A 17,610-nucleotide genomic window follows, 5' to 3' on the forward strand; every position below is an offset into this window, starting at 1 on the left:
TAGCTTGTTAGCATGTTCATTTTTGCTAATTGGCACTAAACACTGTACAGCTGAGGCTGATGAGAATAGCATTAGCTTTGCAGGTATTTGGTCAACAACCCAAAGAGTCAAGGATTAATTAATTGTAGCTTCTCAGATGTGAGGATTGTGAACTCAAGCCATTTGAATGTTACGATGGATTCTGATAAATGGGGCATTTTTAACATTTTCAGACAATTTCTTCAAAAAATTTGAACACATTAATTGAAAAAGTTGTCGAAAGTGAATAAAAATGGTAGTTGCAGCCACACTAATGCATATATTAAGATCACACTCACTCTGCGTGTCCTCTGTTTAGTCTGGTACACAATCATTGCTGTGATTGTAAGCTAACCTTCTGTCCACTGAACCTACAAAGTAAGATAAAGACTTAATATGTACTCCAGCAAAATGTACACCCAACCATAAATCTCCTCTCAGACTTGTCACACAATACATTAGTGAAAGAGCTTATTTGCCAAACACAAAATATAATTCCTGGCACACTTCACCAGCTGATGCGGTGTAATCCTGCAGCAGAGGTGAAGAGACAACAGATCCCATGTTCTTGTATCAGGACCGGGCACTATTGTCCTGCAGACAGCCATAAACCAGCAGTGCATGAATGGATCGGGCTGGAACACCCTGCTCATTTAGACCACACTCCTTTTGTGTGTGTGTGTTTGTGTGGTATGTATAGAATCCATCACCATTTGCATTTCTCACCCTGCGCAGAGCTGCTTTTTTTTGCACCAGTGGGCATTGCAACAGAGCAGAAAAAGGGTTGGGTTTTCCCATTGTTACCAGGCCACAGGGAACTATTGTTAATTCAAACAATGCTTACCACTGGCACACTCATTGGTATATGTGTGTGTGGTAGAGATGGAGAGAATGTTTGTTTTTTTGTATGTTGTTTTGGGAATTTGATTAGACCGGTATGAGTATTTTGCATGCATGTGTGTGTATAGCCTGGTCGCCATACTTTATCTCCCTCTGGAAGACAGCTGGGAACATCTGTTACAACAGGGACGGATCTAGACTATGTGTCAACCAATCAAAGTTCAGATTTTTCTCTGGTGTTTTCAAATCAACCAATCAACCAACAGCCCATGGATTAAAAAAAACTCAAATGAGTTAGCACTGGGGTTAAGTCTGTAAAATCAGTTTCCACTTTTCCCTAGATCCCCCCCCACACACACACACACACACACACATCAGTGGAATAAACAGGATTGAGGGGATCTATTGCTGAGAGGGGGTTTAAGCGGAATGATGGGGTGGAGGAGCAAGAGAGAACAAATGGGCACCAATCAACAGCTGAGGCTCTCATGGCATCTGTTCTCAGTTATGGCTGTCGAACATTTGGTGTAGGCTTAGCGGCCATCTTGGATTAGGGATCACAATGTACCATCAATTCATAAAATGTTACGTATGTTAAAGTTAAATTTTCTCTGAGAGATTTAGGTTATTTGACATGCTAGCTTAAGTTTTCACTAAGCGATAAAGGTATAGCCTTGGTTGTTTGTTTGTTTTTCAAGTATGTCTTAATATACGCATTTCTCTGCCCATTCTGGCCCTGAAGCAAACTTCCAAAGTGAACCACACTGTAATGAATGGAAAAACCCCACAGTCCTTGATTATTGCCAGAATGCAGATATGCTAATATAAGGCTTCAGCAGTCTGAGTTAGGCAAATGAAATGGCTACCACACAGTGACTGACAGTTCCTTAAAACTAGATTTTTTTTTTTCCTATTTAGATTACAATTGAGTTCAAACTTGCATTTAATAAAACAGAAGCCCTGAAGCAGCTGGGACTGAACATTTTACTTTTGTTCTTGCATGCATAACATTACGGGGGAATATCAGAGTCTCCTTCCAAGCAAACTCCTAAATAAAAGCACAAATCAAACTACTTTTATAATGATTGGGCCACTTCATTGGGGAATTTTGTGTCTCACAATGGTGCAGTGAAGCTGCTATGGGATGACTTCATGGCCAGTACAGACATGAAGATTGATTATAGTGACCTAAACACTGCACATATGGGCATGGGAGTATTGTATTAAGATAGACTTGAAAAAAAATCAGAACTCTTCTCTTATGAATGTGTCTGGTAAATCCCCTGCTTTTTTGTAGTCTCGAACACATCCTCGATTCTTTGTTTCATCTGTTTGGCTCACTTCCTATACAACCAGTGGTGACAACATTAATGAATGAAATGTTTGAAACCAAAATAATCCCCCACACAGAGCCCAAAACACTTAAGAGTTGAATTTCTGTCTTTTCAGAGGGTGACGCCAGGCCTCCGGTCTACCACCACGTACCAGTGTGGGGCAGTCCTGATGGAGGGGAGTCCTACCTGACTTTGGCCTTAGAGGTGGCTCTGATGGGTATGGGCCAGCAGAGGATAATGCCCGAAGGCCTGTACGCTCAGGATAAGGTATGGTAGTCCTAAAATATGCACTGTCACATGATTCATTTGTAGTAATAATATATACATTTGAACATAATCAAGAATTCAGATGATAAACTGATTTAAGCCCCTCATAGTGAATACAATAATTCTAGGCTGCTTGCAATGGGTAACTAAACTGCATTTTTGGTTTGAATTTGCCTGGTGTAGACAATGTTGCCATGATAGAAAAGCACTATAATTAAACGTCTGTGTGAAGTAATTGCCATGCAAAAAAGAGAGAAAAGGTCACAGCATTTTGTTTCCTGAAAAACAAGCAGAAAGTCAGTGTACTTATGTTCATATTGAATTAGAACAAATCCAAGGGACATTTCTTTGTGTGAACGGTAATCTGCTTTAAAGTGCTTAAAATGGCCGCCATAGACCCTTCTTAATGTCAACAATATTAATGTTTTAGGCAAGGCAAGTTTATTTGTATAGTGGCAACAACAACAAAGCATTTCAAAGTGCTTTACAAAAGACATAAAGCTGTTAAGATATAAAGGAAACACAGGCAATATAAAAAGACAATACAAAAAGACACACATTATTGGATTTATAAATTTAGGTTTTTATAAATTTTCGTAAGGACCTGTTAATGGTGAAATAAAATCAGTCTCTGTCATGTGTGCTGTACGTGTAGATACACGCAGATGCAAGAGTGAGAGGTATTAAAGCACCCTGCTGGTCCTCAAGCTCAAAATCTTCTTAAAAGGCATTTAAACTCCAAAGTGCTAAGTTATTTTCTCTTATCTTACAGTCATAAATCATGAGTTTCAACCTGCTGCATAGATTTTCTTGAACCAATTCTAACATTTTTTTTCATCTTCAGATCATTTTAGCCCATTTTTAGCTCATAACTTAACTGAACATTTACTCACAGTGAATAAAATGTGAGTTGTGAATATGTTCCAGGTGTGTCGTAACGAGGAGCAGATTGTTGCAAAACTTCAAGAACTGGAGCTGGACGATCTGCTGGTTCAGACTCTTCGGAAACAGGCCATACAGCTACTAGAAGGTACAACAACAACATCTGTTGGAGTTTGCCAGATATTGTAATTGTTGTTGTTTTTTATATTTATTACATTCAGATTAGACTATTTCAGACATTTACACCTTAAATGAAATCAGTACCTTTTAATTATTACTGATTTGTTAGTAGATTTTGGTAAAACGGGTGGTCCCGAAGGCTAGACCGGTCATGAGTCATTCTGACCACGTTCTTAGTCAGGAATTCAGTTTAATGCTCGGGATGGAGCTACCTCGCCAGATAACAGATAAAGAGAACAGAACAGACAAATTATTTTATTCCTTCTGCCATCAGGCTTTTAAATACTGCTGACAGCGGCAGTTAGACATGTGCCAGGCACTGTAAACCTCTGTAATTATTGATTGATTATTTATTATCTATTTATTTATTTTCTTGAATTAAGGTCCCTGCTTGGTCCCTACATTGTGTATTCGCTGTCTTGCTCTGGTGCCCAAATGCTTATGTTATCATTAACAGGGTTTGTGAATGTTTGATTGATTGTAGTTGTTGTTGTTTTTGTCATGTTCAATACAACTGGCAGACTAAAACGGAATTGTCCTACAGGGATAAATAAAGTAGTTTGAATTGATTATGATTATTATTAACAGAATTTCCCTATATAAAGTAGTTTGAATTGAATTATTATTAGTAGTAGTAGTATTGTTATTATTACTGTTATTATTATCATCTTCCTAGTTTGACCTGTAGTGTTCATTTACCTGAGTCAGTGTTACATCCAGGTTGTGCCTCATGCATGATGGTCCTTCTGGCTTTTACACTGTTTAGAAGAAAAATTTACCTAACTTTATTTTGTCTTGGTCCAGCTGGTCCGTTCAGCGGTCTAGGTGAGGTCATCCACAGGGAGAGTGTTCCCATGCACACCTTTGCCAAGTACCTCTTTTCTGCCCTGCTGCCACATGACACAGACCTGGCATATAAGGTGGCTCTCCGTGCCATGAGGTCAGTTTCCCGGTTCAGTGCAGTGTTAAAGAGCTATAGATTAAAATTGATATGTGATGCATATTTAAACATTAATAAATACTGGGTGTCATTTTAAATGATTTGTGACACTGGAAGAGGAAACACGTGAGACCACCCACAGCCTCTGTCTTAAGAGATGGGGTTAGTTACAGTCTTTGAAAGTGTGACAGGAGATAATTGATCTTTGGTCATTTTGTAGCCTGTAGCATGACGTAATGCTAAAAGGCCTCGCTGTTCTGGCCTAAGAGGGTACTGTCATTGTTTGTGTTACTGTGTGCTGTTGGTTGTCTGTCATGTACAGTGCTGTGAAAATGAAAAAGTCTAGTATTGGTGCTACTGAATTGTAGTGCATTACACTAAGAGATATTTCTAAAATTTTGTCTACTCTCGCTGACATGCTTCAAAACCTTTTTTATAAATGTTTTTAAACAAAAACTGAACATTCATGACGATAAGAGGTTATCTAGGTATACTTAAGAAACTGTAAACTGTGAGTGTTGACAGGTAGTAGAAGCTTCCAAGCATTCCTGGTGATGGTCTAATTTTTTTAGGTATTTATACTAATATGTCTTAATTAATAGCAAAAGAAATATGATTTGAATTTAGAATAAATTCTGTAGTATCCTCAAAGCAGCTGACTTTTAGAGTATATGTTAGCATAGATGGGTTTTTTTGTTGTGCGAATTTCATTTTAAAATGTATCCTAGATTTAATTTTAATTGGCCTTAATCTTTGATGAAAACTAAACACATGATGCAAAAAGTCTGTTGCAAAACGAATGTTGTGTGATCCTTTCAGGCTGCCGGTACTGGAGTCCTCAGCAGGCTCCGGGGACGTTGGCCATCCTCACCATGGCATCTCTATAGTTCCAAGTAGATACCCGCGCTGGTTCACACTTGGGCACCTGGAGTCACAGCAGTGTGAGCTGGCCTCCACCATGCTCACTGCTGCTAAAGGTAGCAGGAATCATAGTAGAATGTGGAAAATGCCCCTTCAGATGTTTCTGTGCGTGCTTGTTAATAAAGTTTTTTGTGTTTTTTGTGTTTTTTTTTTTTTTTTTTTTTTTGCCTGCAGGTGACATGCTGAGGTTGCGGACGGTGCTGGAGGCCATCCAGAAAAACATCCACTCCTCTTCCTTAATCTTCAAGCTGGCCCAGGATGCATTTAAAATAGCCACACCCGCAGACAACCCACCTGACATAACTCTGCTCAACGTAGCACTGGAGCTAGGACTGCAGGTACAGTGTGTGTGTGTGTGTGTGTGTGTGTGAGAGCAGGCGTATATATGAGGGCAAGTCAGTAAATTTTCATAAATCAGTTCACCACAAAAAAAAATAATTCAGCACTGGTCACCAGTCAAAACATGCAGCAGTTTCCTTGAACTGTTGATTTCTGCAGGTCCCCTCAGCCTAACTACAAATTAACAGAGAAAACATCACACAGCATCTTACCGATGTTGATGAGAAGAAACCACATAATTAGGCCTTTTGGGTTCCACTGTAAACACAGAAAAACTCTTCAGATGATCAAGGCTACAGTGTCGTTGCTGGCTTCACCCGCCTCTTTCTGCTGAATTCCCGTCAGCAAACCTGCTAAATAAGTGCTCCAAATGGAAGGGTCATAATTAGTCATCTGTGTAATTATGAACACATTTTGGATACATCTGTCATCACTGGAGACATGTGGTGTTGTACTAACTGTTAAGCTATGAAAATCACACATTTCCTTTTAGACAAACTGATGTAATGTAATACGTTTAATGCATTCTTATTCCCTTTTGTACAAAGCAGCAGATTCAGGAAACTTCATCATCTGCATGTGTGTTTTTGCAGGTGATGAGGATGACTCTGTCCACACTGAACTGGAGAAGGAGAGAGATGGTTCGCTGGCTGGTAACCTGTGCCACAGAAGTCGGTATGTGTGTCTGCAGCAGCATTCTGAACAACTATGTGGATGGTACAGAGATGATGTGGTGTATAGGGGGCTATAGTAATGTAAACCGGAAGAAACAAATGCATACGTAATATAAGTAGAGACACGCAAGGCCTTAGTACTTGAGAGATAACGGGAACAAGTCAATATCTCACTCATACCTCTGGAAGGAACCGATACGTTAAATTATGATAATAAATAAAATAAAGACAAGTTTTATTGAAGTCTGTCAAGCTACATTTCAAAATGAAACGCTGTATGATCATAACTCTTACATAAATGTTCCCTTTTTTCATCTCCTACCTTGTCAATTCTTTCTTTTAACTGTGAATCATACCGGTATCGTAGGATTTACACTCTGACCGCAATAAATGTTAAATCCTGTCTTTCTGTCTTGTCCTCATCAGGTCTGCGGGCGTTGGTGAGCATCCTTCAGAGCTGGTACACTCTCTTCACACCGACCGAGGCCACCAGCATCGTGGCGGCCACCGTCATGTCCCACAACACCATCCTGCGCCTCAGCCTCGACTACCCCCAGCGTGAGGAGCTGGCCAGCTGTGCCAGGACCCTGGCCCTGCAGTGCGCCATGAAGGACCCCCAGAACTGTGCTCTGTCGGCTCTGACGCTCTGCGAGAAGGACCACATCGCCTTCGAGACAGCGTACCAGATTGTGATCGACGCAGCGTCCACCGGTATGACTTACTCCCAGCTGTTTACCATCGCAAGGTACATGGAACACAGAGGATACCCGCTGAGGTCTTTCAAGTTGGCCTCCCTCGCCATGACCCACCTTAACCTGGCTTACAACCAGGACACTCACCCAGCTATAAACGACGTGCTCTGGGCCTGCGCGCTCAGCCACTCTCTGGGCAAAAATGAGCTCGCAGCCATTATCCCCCTGGTGGTGAAGAGCGTGCACTGTGCCACGGTGCTGTCTGACATCCTGCGACGGTGCACCATGACGGCGCCCGGGCTCGCCGGCATTCCCGGGAGAAGGAACTCTGGGAAGCTAATGTCAACAGACAAGGCGCCGTTGCGGCAACTCCTGGACGCCACTATCTCAGCATACATCAACACCACGCACTCTCGACTGACGCACATCAGTCCGCGGCACTATGGAGAGTTCATAGAGTTCCTGAGCAAAGCACGGGAGACTTTTCTGCTGGCACAGGACGGCCACATTCAGTTCGCCCAGTTCATAGACAACCTGAAACAGATCTACAAGGGCAAGAAGAAACTCATGATGTTGGTCAGGGAGCGTTTCGGCTGACCTTGCCCCTCCCTCACAGGGACCCTCTTCTTGGGAAGTAGTTAAACTTATTTGTTTTTATTTAAGGTTTTTTGGATTCTTTGTATTTTTACTTCTTTCTGTTGAGCCATTTGTTGACTAAGTTTTTGTCCTGTTTCATTGTTTTGTTTCTTGAATGTGAACCAGGAAGTGTTCACAGTGCATCGCTCTACTTCATTGAGACTGCAAAAAGGGGGAAATGAAACAACAGCAAAAACAAAGCATTTTTCTCCCCCAACTAATGATAAATCTAGTATGAAAAAGTTAAAAGATTGTGATGGAAAAAGACAAAAGGAACTTATTTTTCAGCGGCACATGACTATTTAAAAACCAAAAGCTTTTGTTGGAAGGGGTACTTACTGTGAGCCAGGAGACACTTTCAGCTTGGGTTAAGACAAAAAAGAAGAAGAGGAAGTGGTTTTCAAAGTGGATGGAACATGTCATTCCAAAAGACAAAAACCCCACTGAGGTCGAAGCCACACGTAGTGTTACTATCATACCTCGACTGTATTATTTGTCAGCTTTAACTTCTCAGTCAGAAATGGCCTCTTCTTTCATTCAGGGCATCTTAGAGTAGAGAAGGCAGAATACAGAACTACACGTGTGGTCTCTCTTTAGAAGAAGTCTGTAACAAAAGGGTTTTTAAACTTCACTTAAGCCACTCTAGACTAGCTCCTCCCCTCTACACCTGCTGGTCAGTGCTTATCCTTAAGAATAACGTCGGAGGAACAACCATGTTGCTTCACAGAGTGCATGTTTTCAAATCTAGAAGCCTGACAGTGACATGTTTCAGGCTGTAGATGCAGAGTAGTTAAGGCGATGCACACGTGCACATATGTATAAAGTATATCTTGTATGTCCTCCTATAAGCTTATTAACAGTGACAATACAACTGTGATGAACGGAGGGGGTCACATTATTCCCATCTCCAGCGATACCACTGCACTGCTGTACAGCTATTAGTGGCCAAAACCTTTTAAATCGTTAAGACTCCAGCTGTCACCTTTCACATGCTAGGTCAAGATTTAGTCAGTAAGCAATATAAGTCTGTGCTTCATTTTTATCACATAGCGGCATTCATTTCACTTTCTTGTATTCTGTTGGGAAGCTTTGGAACATATTGGGACCTTGGTGATTTCATTTGGTTGTTAACTCTGCCTGGAGCTAAATTCCTTTTCCATCTCAAGACCGTTTGCCAGAAATCAGGAACGTTTGTTTCAAGTTTGTTTCCCAGAACTTTTTCATGAACCCAGAGTGTTAACCCTGTTTTAAAAGCAGAAATCTGTTTCTAAATTTGGTTCTTAGTTCCTACCCCTCTAGCCCTGGAAGCCCATATCGTACTTTTTACCATTTGCGATTCTTAGGGTGACCTGTGCAGGATGTAGCATTGCTGATTGGTCAAACAAGCACAAACCCACAAGGAAACCCAACTCACCCAACTCTGATATTCCCCACAGCTCTACATTTAGCTAAATGTGTTGTTTTTTTCCGGCCTGCAAAATTACCGTTGGTTCAAGTTTTACTGTGCTCATCATCTGTGTTTCCAACCACAGCATATCCAAATTGCTGGAACTGCCATTTTTTGATAAAGGCAAAATGTGTCACTACATACCATTATAAATGGAGCATTGTGGTGCTACAAAGACGCAATGGCCTACAAATCATATTCTACTTGACTGTACACCGGCTGCCTAGCATTGCCTAACAGTAGACAGCAAAATTAGTAGCTAGCTGGTAAACATATTGTAATATTTAACTCATAAAGAGTGAGTGGACACCAAAACAGAGCTAAACGAGCGGGAATATTGGACTTATTTGTTGGCCGGAAACACATCTCCAAACAAATACTAATGTTGCTCCATCTCCGCTAGATGTGTAAATTAGCAACTGTCACCAACACGTTAGCCATTGTCATCTCTAACACTGCTTCCTTGTTGCGCTGCCCCCAAGTGACCAAAACGTCTGTTCATGGTTGTTTAAATTGTGTTTATTGACAAACTACAAAAGAAAAAAGGCTCATATTTAAAACATTTAAGAGCCACCGTAATTGCAGAAATTGCACTTGTCGCCATCATGCTTAACTTCAGTGTTCCTGAATTTTTACATTCCTCCAGTTCTTCGGTCTTGTGATGGAAAAGGGTCGATATTTACTAAAGCTCTTACCTGTGAATGCTACTGGTTGTGGTCATTGGGGACTGTGAGGATGAGTGGCCTTGTCTTAAAAGGGTTGCAGATACACAGTGCAAAACAGAAAATACTGTATGTTTTATGACTTGTCGACCTAATCGTACATATTTGAGACCACATGCCTTGGCACAGGAAGTTGTTTTTTTTCTTTATGCGGGATGTTCATGCTCCCTTTTCTTACCCAGTGGCAAAGTGTTGTTGTTAATGGCAGTATACAGTACAGAAAGAGTTGGACTAATCGTCATAGTACAAGCACTTCACACAAATACCTCTTCAGTACGTTCCTGCCTGCTTCAGCATTTATTTATTGATTGTTTTTGGTAACTTTGTATGACTGAGTAGAAATCGCAGACACACAAAAAGAACACAAGCGAATGAGTCAGCCTGTCGATGGCAGGACATTAAAAGAAAAGGGTATTTGAATGGAGGGACATTTTCTTGTCTGCTTTTACATTCCACGAGAGCTACCTTCACCCACTACCCGGATAGCCAGTCACTACTCTGGGCTTTTTTTTTGATCTGAAGGATCACAGATGGAAGAAGAGAAAAAGGAAAACTGAGCAAAAGAAAGAAAAGAGAGGCTAAACTCAGTTCTCAGGGACATCACTTAAAGAAACAAAACAAAAAGTAGTAGCATTAAGCATTTAAGATATTGTAAATATTAAAGTGTCAATTCAGAAAATTGTAAAGTTATAATTATTTATAATACGTATGTTATGTGTTTGGGTTTTTTTGCTCCTTTATTTTTATCTTTTCTGGCGGGGGTGTACTTAAACTGTTTTGGACGGGGGGCTTGACAGCGTTTTTTCTAAGGGCAAAGACTTAAAGGCATTTCTCAGGTGCTCCTGTGTACATTTCTTTCAGTTTTGTTTTTGCTATAATAACTATTATTATTTGTACTTTTTTATTTTTTTATTTCTTTGATTTGCAAAGGAAAAAAAAAACTGTTCCAAAAGGAAGCGCGTCATTCAGAGTTGAGGAGAATGAAGAAGGCATTCATTTGTAAACAGATACCTACTAAACCTGACTATGCAGAACCACTTCGATGGTCTTGTCACCTCTTAAAGATGCCCCCTAAAAACTTAAAAGTGTGGAAGAAGAGACACAGTGGACTGAACCACTATTGGGGGGTGGAGAGGTGGGGGTGGGGGGCAGACAAAGACAAGACCCAGCATGCTTGTATTTGGACAATGCGCAGTAGCCAGCTTGCATACGCTGCAATATGTAGAGGAGGGGGGAAAAAATGTAAATGGTGGAAAATGCCTTTCTGACCGATCAATGTACAAAGTTTATTTTTGCTTTACTTTGTTGGTTTTTATTTAATCAGGACTCAAGCCTTTAGTGTCTTCTCAGAGGTGATGTGACGTGTGGCGGCACCACAGTGAGACAGAACAATACACAAATGTTAGAGAGTCTTAAACAGCAACTGTATGAACAAAAGAGACGGCCTGTGGATGACCTTGTGCTCATTCGTCATTATGATTATTTTTTATTTTATTGCTTTCTCAATTTCCTTCAGCCTACAAAGCTGGCTGAAGTTCACCTCTTCTATCTCACGACCGTCATTTCTTTATCTAATGTTCAGTTGTTCCTCACCTCGTTCCCTCTCACGTAGGAAGTGGGGGGGGTGGGGGTTTGAAAGCAATGCATCAATTTGTCAGTGACCAGCTTTCTGTGCAGCCACTTAATATAGGAGGATAAAAAGTGGTGGAATTCATTTCTTGGCTGCTACGTTAGCATGACAAGGCTGTTTTCCTGAATCACAGATGAGAGAGGGATATTATTTTACCACTTTCTTAACAGCTGCCTTGATGTGATTCATTAACTAACAACATTACAACAACTTTCCTCCCTCTAACTTGAGCTCTATTTTTCAGTCTGTGTTATCTGGATCAGCAAGTTCCTGATGTTTTCTATCTTTCTTTCTTTTGTAGGAGAGTACTATTTGCTGGTAGGATCTAGTTTTTACCTACTGTTTCCCAGTTTGTTTTGTTTTTGATTCTCTCTAACTTAAGGGAAAATTGAAAGTGTTTGTTGCCTCTTTGTGCTACTGATTATGAAAAGGTATTTCCAGTATTTGTTGCCACAGAAGTATGATAGCTTATCATCAACATTTGTTCTTTTTTTTTTAATTTGTAATTTTTTTTTTTGGTGCAACTTCTTGAGCTACTGTCTATAAAGCGAGAATTTATTACTATTTATGTAACGCTACTACCATTTTATATTGATTTGTGTTGGAATCTCAGTGCTTTTCTATGAATAAAGTGTGAAACACGTTACAAGGACTTCTTTTTTATATTTGTGTTACATTATTTTGGAAATTATATTCACTGTGTGGTATCGGACCTCTAAGCAGTGATTGAAAGTTACTAAGGACATTTACTTAAATACTGTTTCGCTTAAATTTTGTGCTACTTGACTAAAGTATTTAAATCGTATGTGTTAGACTGATTCGTAACTATATTTTAGAGCAAATAGTTGTACTTTTTACTCCACTTTCACTTTTTTTAACATATCAAAAAAATTTAAAATGATACCAACAAGTTATTAACAACACATACTAATACATAGCCTAAACAAAAGGTGTTATAGAATTGATGTTGTCCAATTCATTCATGTTGCCTCTGCTGCCTCATTTGAGTGACACGTTTTTTGTGTCAGCAAACTTTTTTGCATCTGTGATGTGAAATCCAAGATGCTTCATCACATTACTTCTCTTGTTGTTACGATTTATCAGCACCGCTCACTAGTTTTGCTTTGGCATCGACACCAACAATAGCCTTATTTACTGGGTTAGACAAGACAGTACATTTTAAGACTGCCCTCCGCTAAAGTACGAGGCACAGCCTGTCATAGCAGATAGAATATTTCATTTCAAACCATAATTCGCGGTTCAAGTAATAAGCAGCAGCCCTACTATTTATCAGTTATAGTACCTTTTTAAATTAATGTTTTACATACATAATGCCATCCCTCCTATCGTAACACTACACTCTCTAAGTCAAGTGCTGGGATCCTGGGAATGCAGCAACTGCGCTAAAAACAAGTCGTGAGGGCAAGAAGCATGAAAACAGTGGTTAAACTTTGACCCACATTTGCTTCCGCGCAAAGACACTTTTTCTATGCAGTCATGGATTATTGATATTTTGCGTGCTCTAAAGTGCAGTTTACCTCCAAATAATGTGGTTAGATAAACTTGCTAGTCTGATTGTCTTAGATTTCAGCAGTTACTTTTTTAAGTACAATATTATCATGCCCCTTAAAAATTATGAAAATAAGACTTAAGTTTTATGTAATTATGTGAAATGATTCTATTAGGCGTGAGAAATAATAATAACAGAATGTTTAAATCTCTGAACACTCTGAAAGGAGCCAATCTGAACTTGCACATGTGTACTGTTACTGTCAATGCTTTTGTACTTATGTAAAATATTGTATGTAGGATTTTTAAATGTAATGTATGTACAGCATATGAGAATATTTAATTGAATGATCTATGTAAATAATTAGTTTTTTCTGGTAAAATAAAAAACTGTACATATGAGACATGATAATGTATAGCGCAAAAAAACATCAAGTAATTTGGTAACAGGAGACACAAAGGAACACACTGAACCTTCGGCAAATAGGCTCTCCTACTTTCTGTATAACCATTTCAACTTTAAGTCTTGTAGTAGGCATATTAATATGTGTATCAGTGTGCACTGTACCTGTTCACCTGCATATGTTGTAGATCTGTAATATCTCAGGAGGGCTTTCTCACAACAATACATGGATAAAAGATTTTGCAAACAAACTGTATTCCAGCTGGTGTGGCACAATCCTGCGTCGGTGATAAATGAAGCACATGGAGGCTGATGCAGGTCCATCAATCTTTCAGTCATTTGTCTCTTATCAGAATATTTTTATTCTTTCCCTCCTCTTCTCCTTCCCTGCTTCATCCTCATTCATTAGAGATTTCTGCAAAGACACACGAGCAGACAATCAGACCATCAAGAAGTGCTACGTGTGCTCGTGGCTCTGTGTGTGTGTGTGTGTGTGTGTGTAAATCTAGATTGATTGGCTGATGGTAAATGAGCTGATTTATATTAATTATCCAGACAGATAGATGGAGAAGCGCTCTCTCTCTCTCTCTCTCTCTCTCTCCCTCTCTCCTAATCAATCCAGCTGTCTATATAGACCACGTAACGGCTTGTGTTTTACTCGCTCTAAATGCATGTAACTGCAGTGATTGTGTATTATATGGGCACTGTGCACTGCTAAACTCGAGTGACCCACACTCCATACTGTGCCTGAACGCACACAGACAAAGGACCAAAGCTGCTGCTGCTGCTGCTCTGCTCTGCTGACATCCTGCTCAGATAAAACCCTCCACCATTAATGTCTTCCAGAAGATACAGTCCCCATAATTAAAGGATATTGTGTCTCTCCCCTCTTCACCTCATGGGCATTGCAGAGGTGCCCTTGAGCAAGGCACCGAAGCCCTAACTGCTATGCAACAGCCCCATCACTCTGACATCGCTCATGTGAATACAGTTAATGCATGTCTGTAAGTCCAGTGTGTGTGTGTGTGTGTGTGTGTAAATAACAAAAGAAAATGACAATGGAGTGAAAAGATTTATTAATTAGATCAGGTTAGGTTAATAAAGTCCAGGGTGGCGGTCAGGCAACACATCATACGAACTACTTTTTATGTAGCATAACTCGGCCCTCAGGGACAGCATGAGGAACTCGGACTAGAACGGCTCCAGTAAAGGTAGATAAGGCATCTGATTATGTTTCTTCTTGGATGCCTGTCCAACTGGGAGAAGAACCCTGGTGCAGACACGACAGAGAGACTACATAAACTTTTTGGCTTGGGAACATCCCAGGATCCCCCAACAACTTGGACCCTGCCAAGTATCAGAAAACAGAAAAGGACATCCAGTAGATGTACACTCACCAGCCATTTTATTAGGCATGTAGATGTGGTCAAGACAACTTGCTGATGTTCAAACTGCCCAAAGTCTCTGAGGAATGTTCCCAACAACTTGTTGAAAGTATGCCATGAAGAATTAATGCAGTTCTGAAGGCAAAAGGGGGTCCAGCCTGGTACTAGTTGTACCTAATAAAGTGGTCGGTGAGTGTAGTACTTCCTTTAAGGCTCCAAGTGTCGTGTTTAGACATTATTACCTTCTTAACAGGCACTAGGGGGCAGTCAGACAAACAGTGAATTAATCAATTAATATTGGAGCGGGGAATCTTCCAGATCTTTGCATTTACAAACCCCTCAAACGCAACCTCCAGCGACTGTGTGAATATTTTTATTGAACAGTCTAAGGTGATGCAAATGAGCGAGACGTGTAGTGTAGGATGTTACCTTTTGGCAGATACTTGGGGTACAAATCACCAGGTTTAACGCGGTGGAATACGAAGTTATCATCAGCAAAGAGGGACAGTCACAGCTGTCAGCATCTGCATTAGGGTGACGCATCTCAAGGTCTCCAGACTAAAGCAAGAGTTTCTGTTTCTCCCTCCGCCTCCCTCCATAATCACTGTGATAATAATGCCCATCAGTCTCTGTCAAAAGGGCTGTGTGTGGATGTGTGTGTTCATTCATGCATGTGGTCATTGAAACATAGTGTGCGTGCATGTGTGCGTGGGTGTGTATTTGGGGGCGGTCACTGATAAAGCGCTGATAGTGTCCATCCATGGCAGATGATGTACAGCCTGCTGTCTCTCCAGGCAGATTGGATTTTCAGGCCTGCTGATTTGCTGAGAGATGGAGCCTGGACCTCCTTCAAACACACGCACACACACACTGAAACCCACAACTCACATCCACCTGTTCAATCTCTGTGCATGAAATAAGCACATAAAAGCCCAGACTCACACACAGGCACAAATACACACAAGTACACGCAATGAAATGACTCATGCATGTACACACGCACACACACCTGCACACACACGCACAAATACACATACTTGTATATTATTCTCCTGCCAAAGCCTTTAAAGGCGACCATGTGGACATTGATCTCCATTTCTAAAGAGCATAGATTCATTGTTACAGCCTTCCCTCTTGCTCACTGTCTCTTTCTCTCTCTCTCTCTCCCTCTCTCTCTCTCACACACACACACACACACACACATACACGCGCACATATACACACCTCCTGTCACTTTGTTCCCAGATGGCCCAGTGACACACAGTCGCAGCCTCTTCAGTCTTACCTGTCGACAATCAGCGGTGATTTTTGTTCATTTGTGTCCGCTATTTACCCAAGGGGGGGGTTACAACAAAAGCCGTGTGTGTGTGTGTGTGTGTGTATGTGTGTGTGTGTGTGGGTGGGTGGTGTGGGTGGTGTGTGCGAGTCTGTGTTTATGGTACTAAAGCAACACAAAGGACAGAGATGAATGAAAGCCCGCTTTCATTCGAGGGGGAATTGCTTTTTTGTATCCTCAACATTAATTCGGCTGCTTTGAGCTTTGTGTATTTTTGTATTTATTAATAACACTGAGGTCCACTTGCTTCTGCTCTGTCTTAATTATTTGGAGGCTTGAATTTCATCTCTTCCTTCCACTTGAAACTGAAGTGGCAAATCAAAAAATGAAATCAATGAGCCACACTGTTGCACTGGGTAACATGTTCCTTCATCACCGTGAACACACACACACTGGAGCATAGCTTGACTCAGTCCCACACACACACCATCCCGCTGGTCCGAACACAAGCACACAAAATTTGTATTAAAGCTCTTCTCAACTGTTAAAACACTAACACTGGTACTCCAGACACAGTAACCACAACCTGTAAATTCATGTACCAACCCCCTGAACCAATTTCCTGTTTTACATTCAGATTGAAACCACTCAGCACCACACACTTCTCTACATTTGGCGCTGTCTTCATGAATAAACTCTCTTGTGTTTACATGCGATTCAAAATGCGAAACTTAAACTTCATGCTTCCCACTCTGACTCCTCACATGGACAAACACATGTTACACAAAAGCAATCAGCTCTTCAGCAATAAAAGGGCCACATGTGAGAAATAGATGCCAACAGAGTCAATGGAGGATGATGAGGAAGAGCAAGCGCAAGACCAAGTAAAGCCATAACCTCCGATGAGATGGTTGGTCTAAGAATGAGGGAGGCAGGGCAGAGAGTACAACGAAACTGGAGCAGGTTCACAGTAGCATCCATCGTTCAGAGTTTCCAGATTGAGAATAGGTAAGAATGGGGTGGTGATGGAGCAGTGGATAGGACGCCTGCCTTTGGTGTGAGAGACCTGGGTTCAATACCCCACTTACAGACATACCATTGAGCAAGACATTTAACCGTGCGACCCTGACATAAATAGCAATTGTAAGTTGCTTTGGATAAAAGCGTCAGCTAAGTGAATAAATGTAAATGTAAAGTATTGTGGTACTGCATGGAAATAAAGTAATATTTGTTTTGTATTTGTAATGTTACTGGACAATAGTACTGTAAACAGAAGGTATGTTAGCACGTATGCATGAGATTGGGAACCTTCACAGTATGTACAGTAAAGGTAGGAACTGCCTGGAAGTGGAAGGTCTATGACCATGATGCCAATACTTGTGTACCTCTTCTGCAAACTACGGAAGCTGCATGTAGAAGCTTCTGAGGACTGGATTTGCTGAACTAGGCGATACTTCTTCTGCTTGGCCAGGGAGAACATTTCCTGCGATGATGATGAGGTAAATTTATATAGCG

At 40.8% G+C, this 17,610-nt stretch overlaps 1 protein-coding gene across 1 annotated transcript in view; it reads left to right on the forward strand.

Annotated features, from left to right (window-relative positions):
• The window catches only part of zswim5 (zinc finger, SWIM-type containing 5), a 68,947-nt gene extending 56,773 nt beyond the window's left edge, over positions 1-12,174 (forward strand). Inside the window, exons 10-16 of the mRNA XM_046052025.1 lie at positions 2,308-2,459; positions 3,387-3,489; positions 4,326-4,461; positions 5,281-5,438; positions 5,557-5,720; positions 6,315-6,396; positions 6,822-12,174. Coding sequence (XP_045907981.1) covers positions 2,308-2,459; positions 3,387-3,489; positions 4,326-4,461; positions 5,281-5,438; positions 5,557-5,720; positions 6,315-6,396; positions 6,822-7,684 — 1,658 coding nt within the window. The 3' untranslated portion in view covers positions 7,685-12,174. The remainder of the gene's footprint in view (positions 1-2,307; positions 2,460-3,386; positions 3,490-4,325; positions 4,462-5,280; positions 5,439-5,556; positions 5,721-6,314; positions 6,397-6,821) is intronic.
• The last annotated feature ends 5,436 nt before the right edge of the window (positions 12,175-17,610 follow it).

The sequence above is a fragment of the Micropterus dolomieu genome, linkage group LG06 (assembly GCF_021292245.1).
Source record: "Micropterus dolomieu isolate WLL.071019.BEF.003 ecotype Adirondacks linkage group LG06, ASM2129224v1, whole genome shotgun sequence".
NCBI classification, from domain to species: domain Eukaryota; kingdom Metazoa; phylum Chordata; class Actinopteri; order Centrarchiformes; family Centrarchidae; genus Micropterus; species Micropterus dolomieu.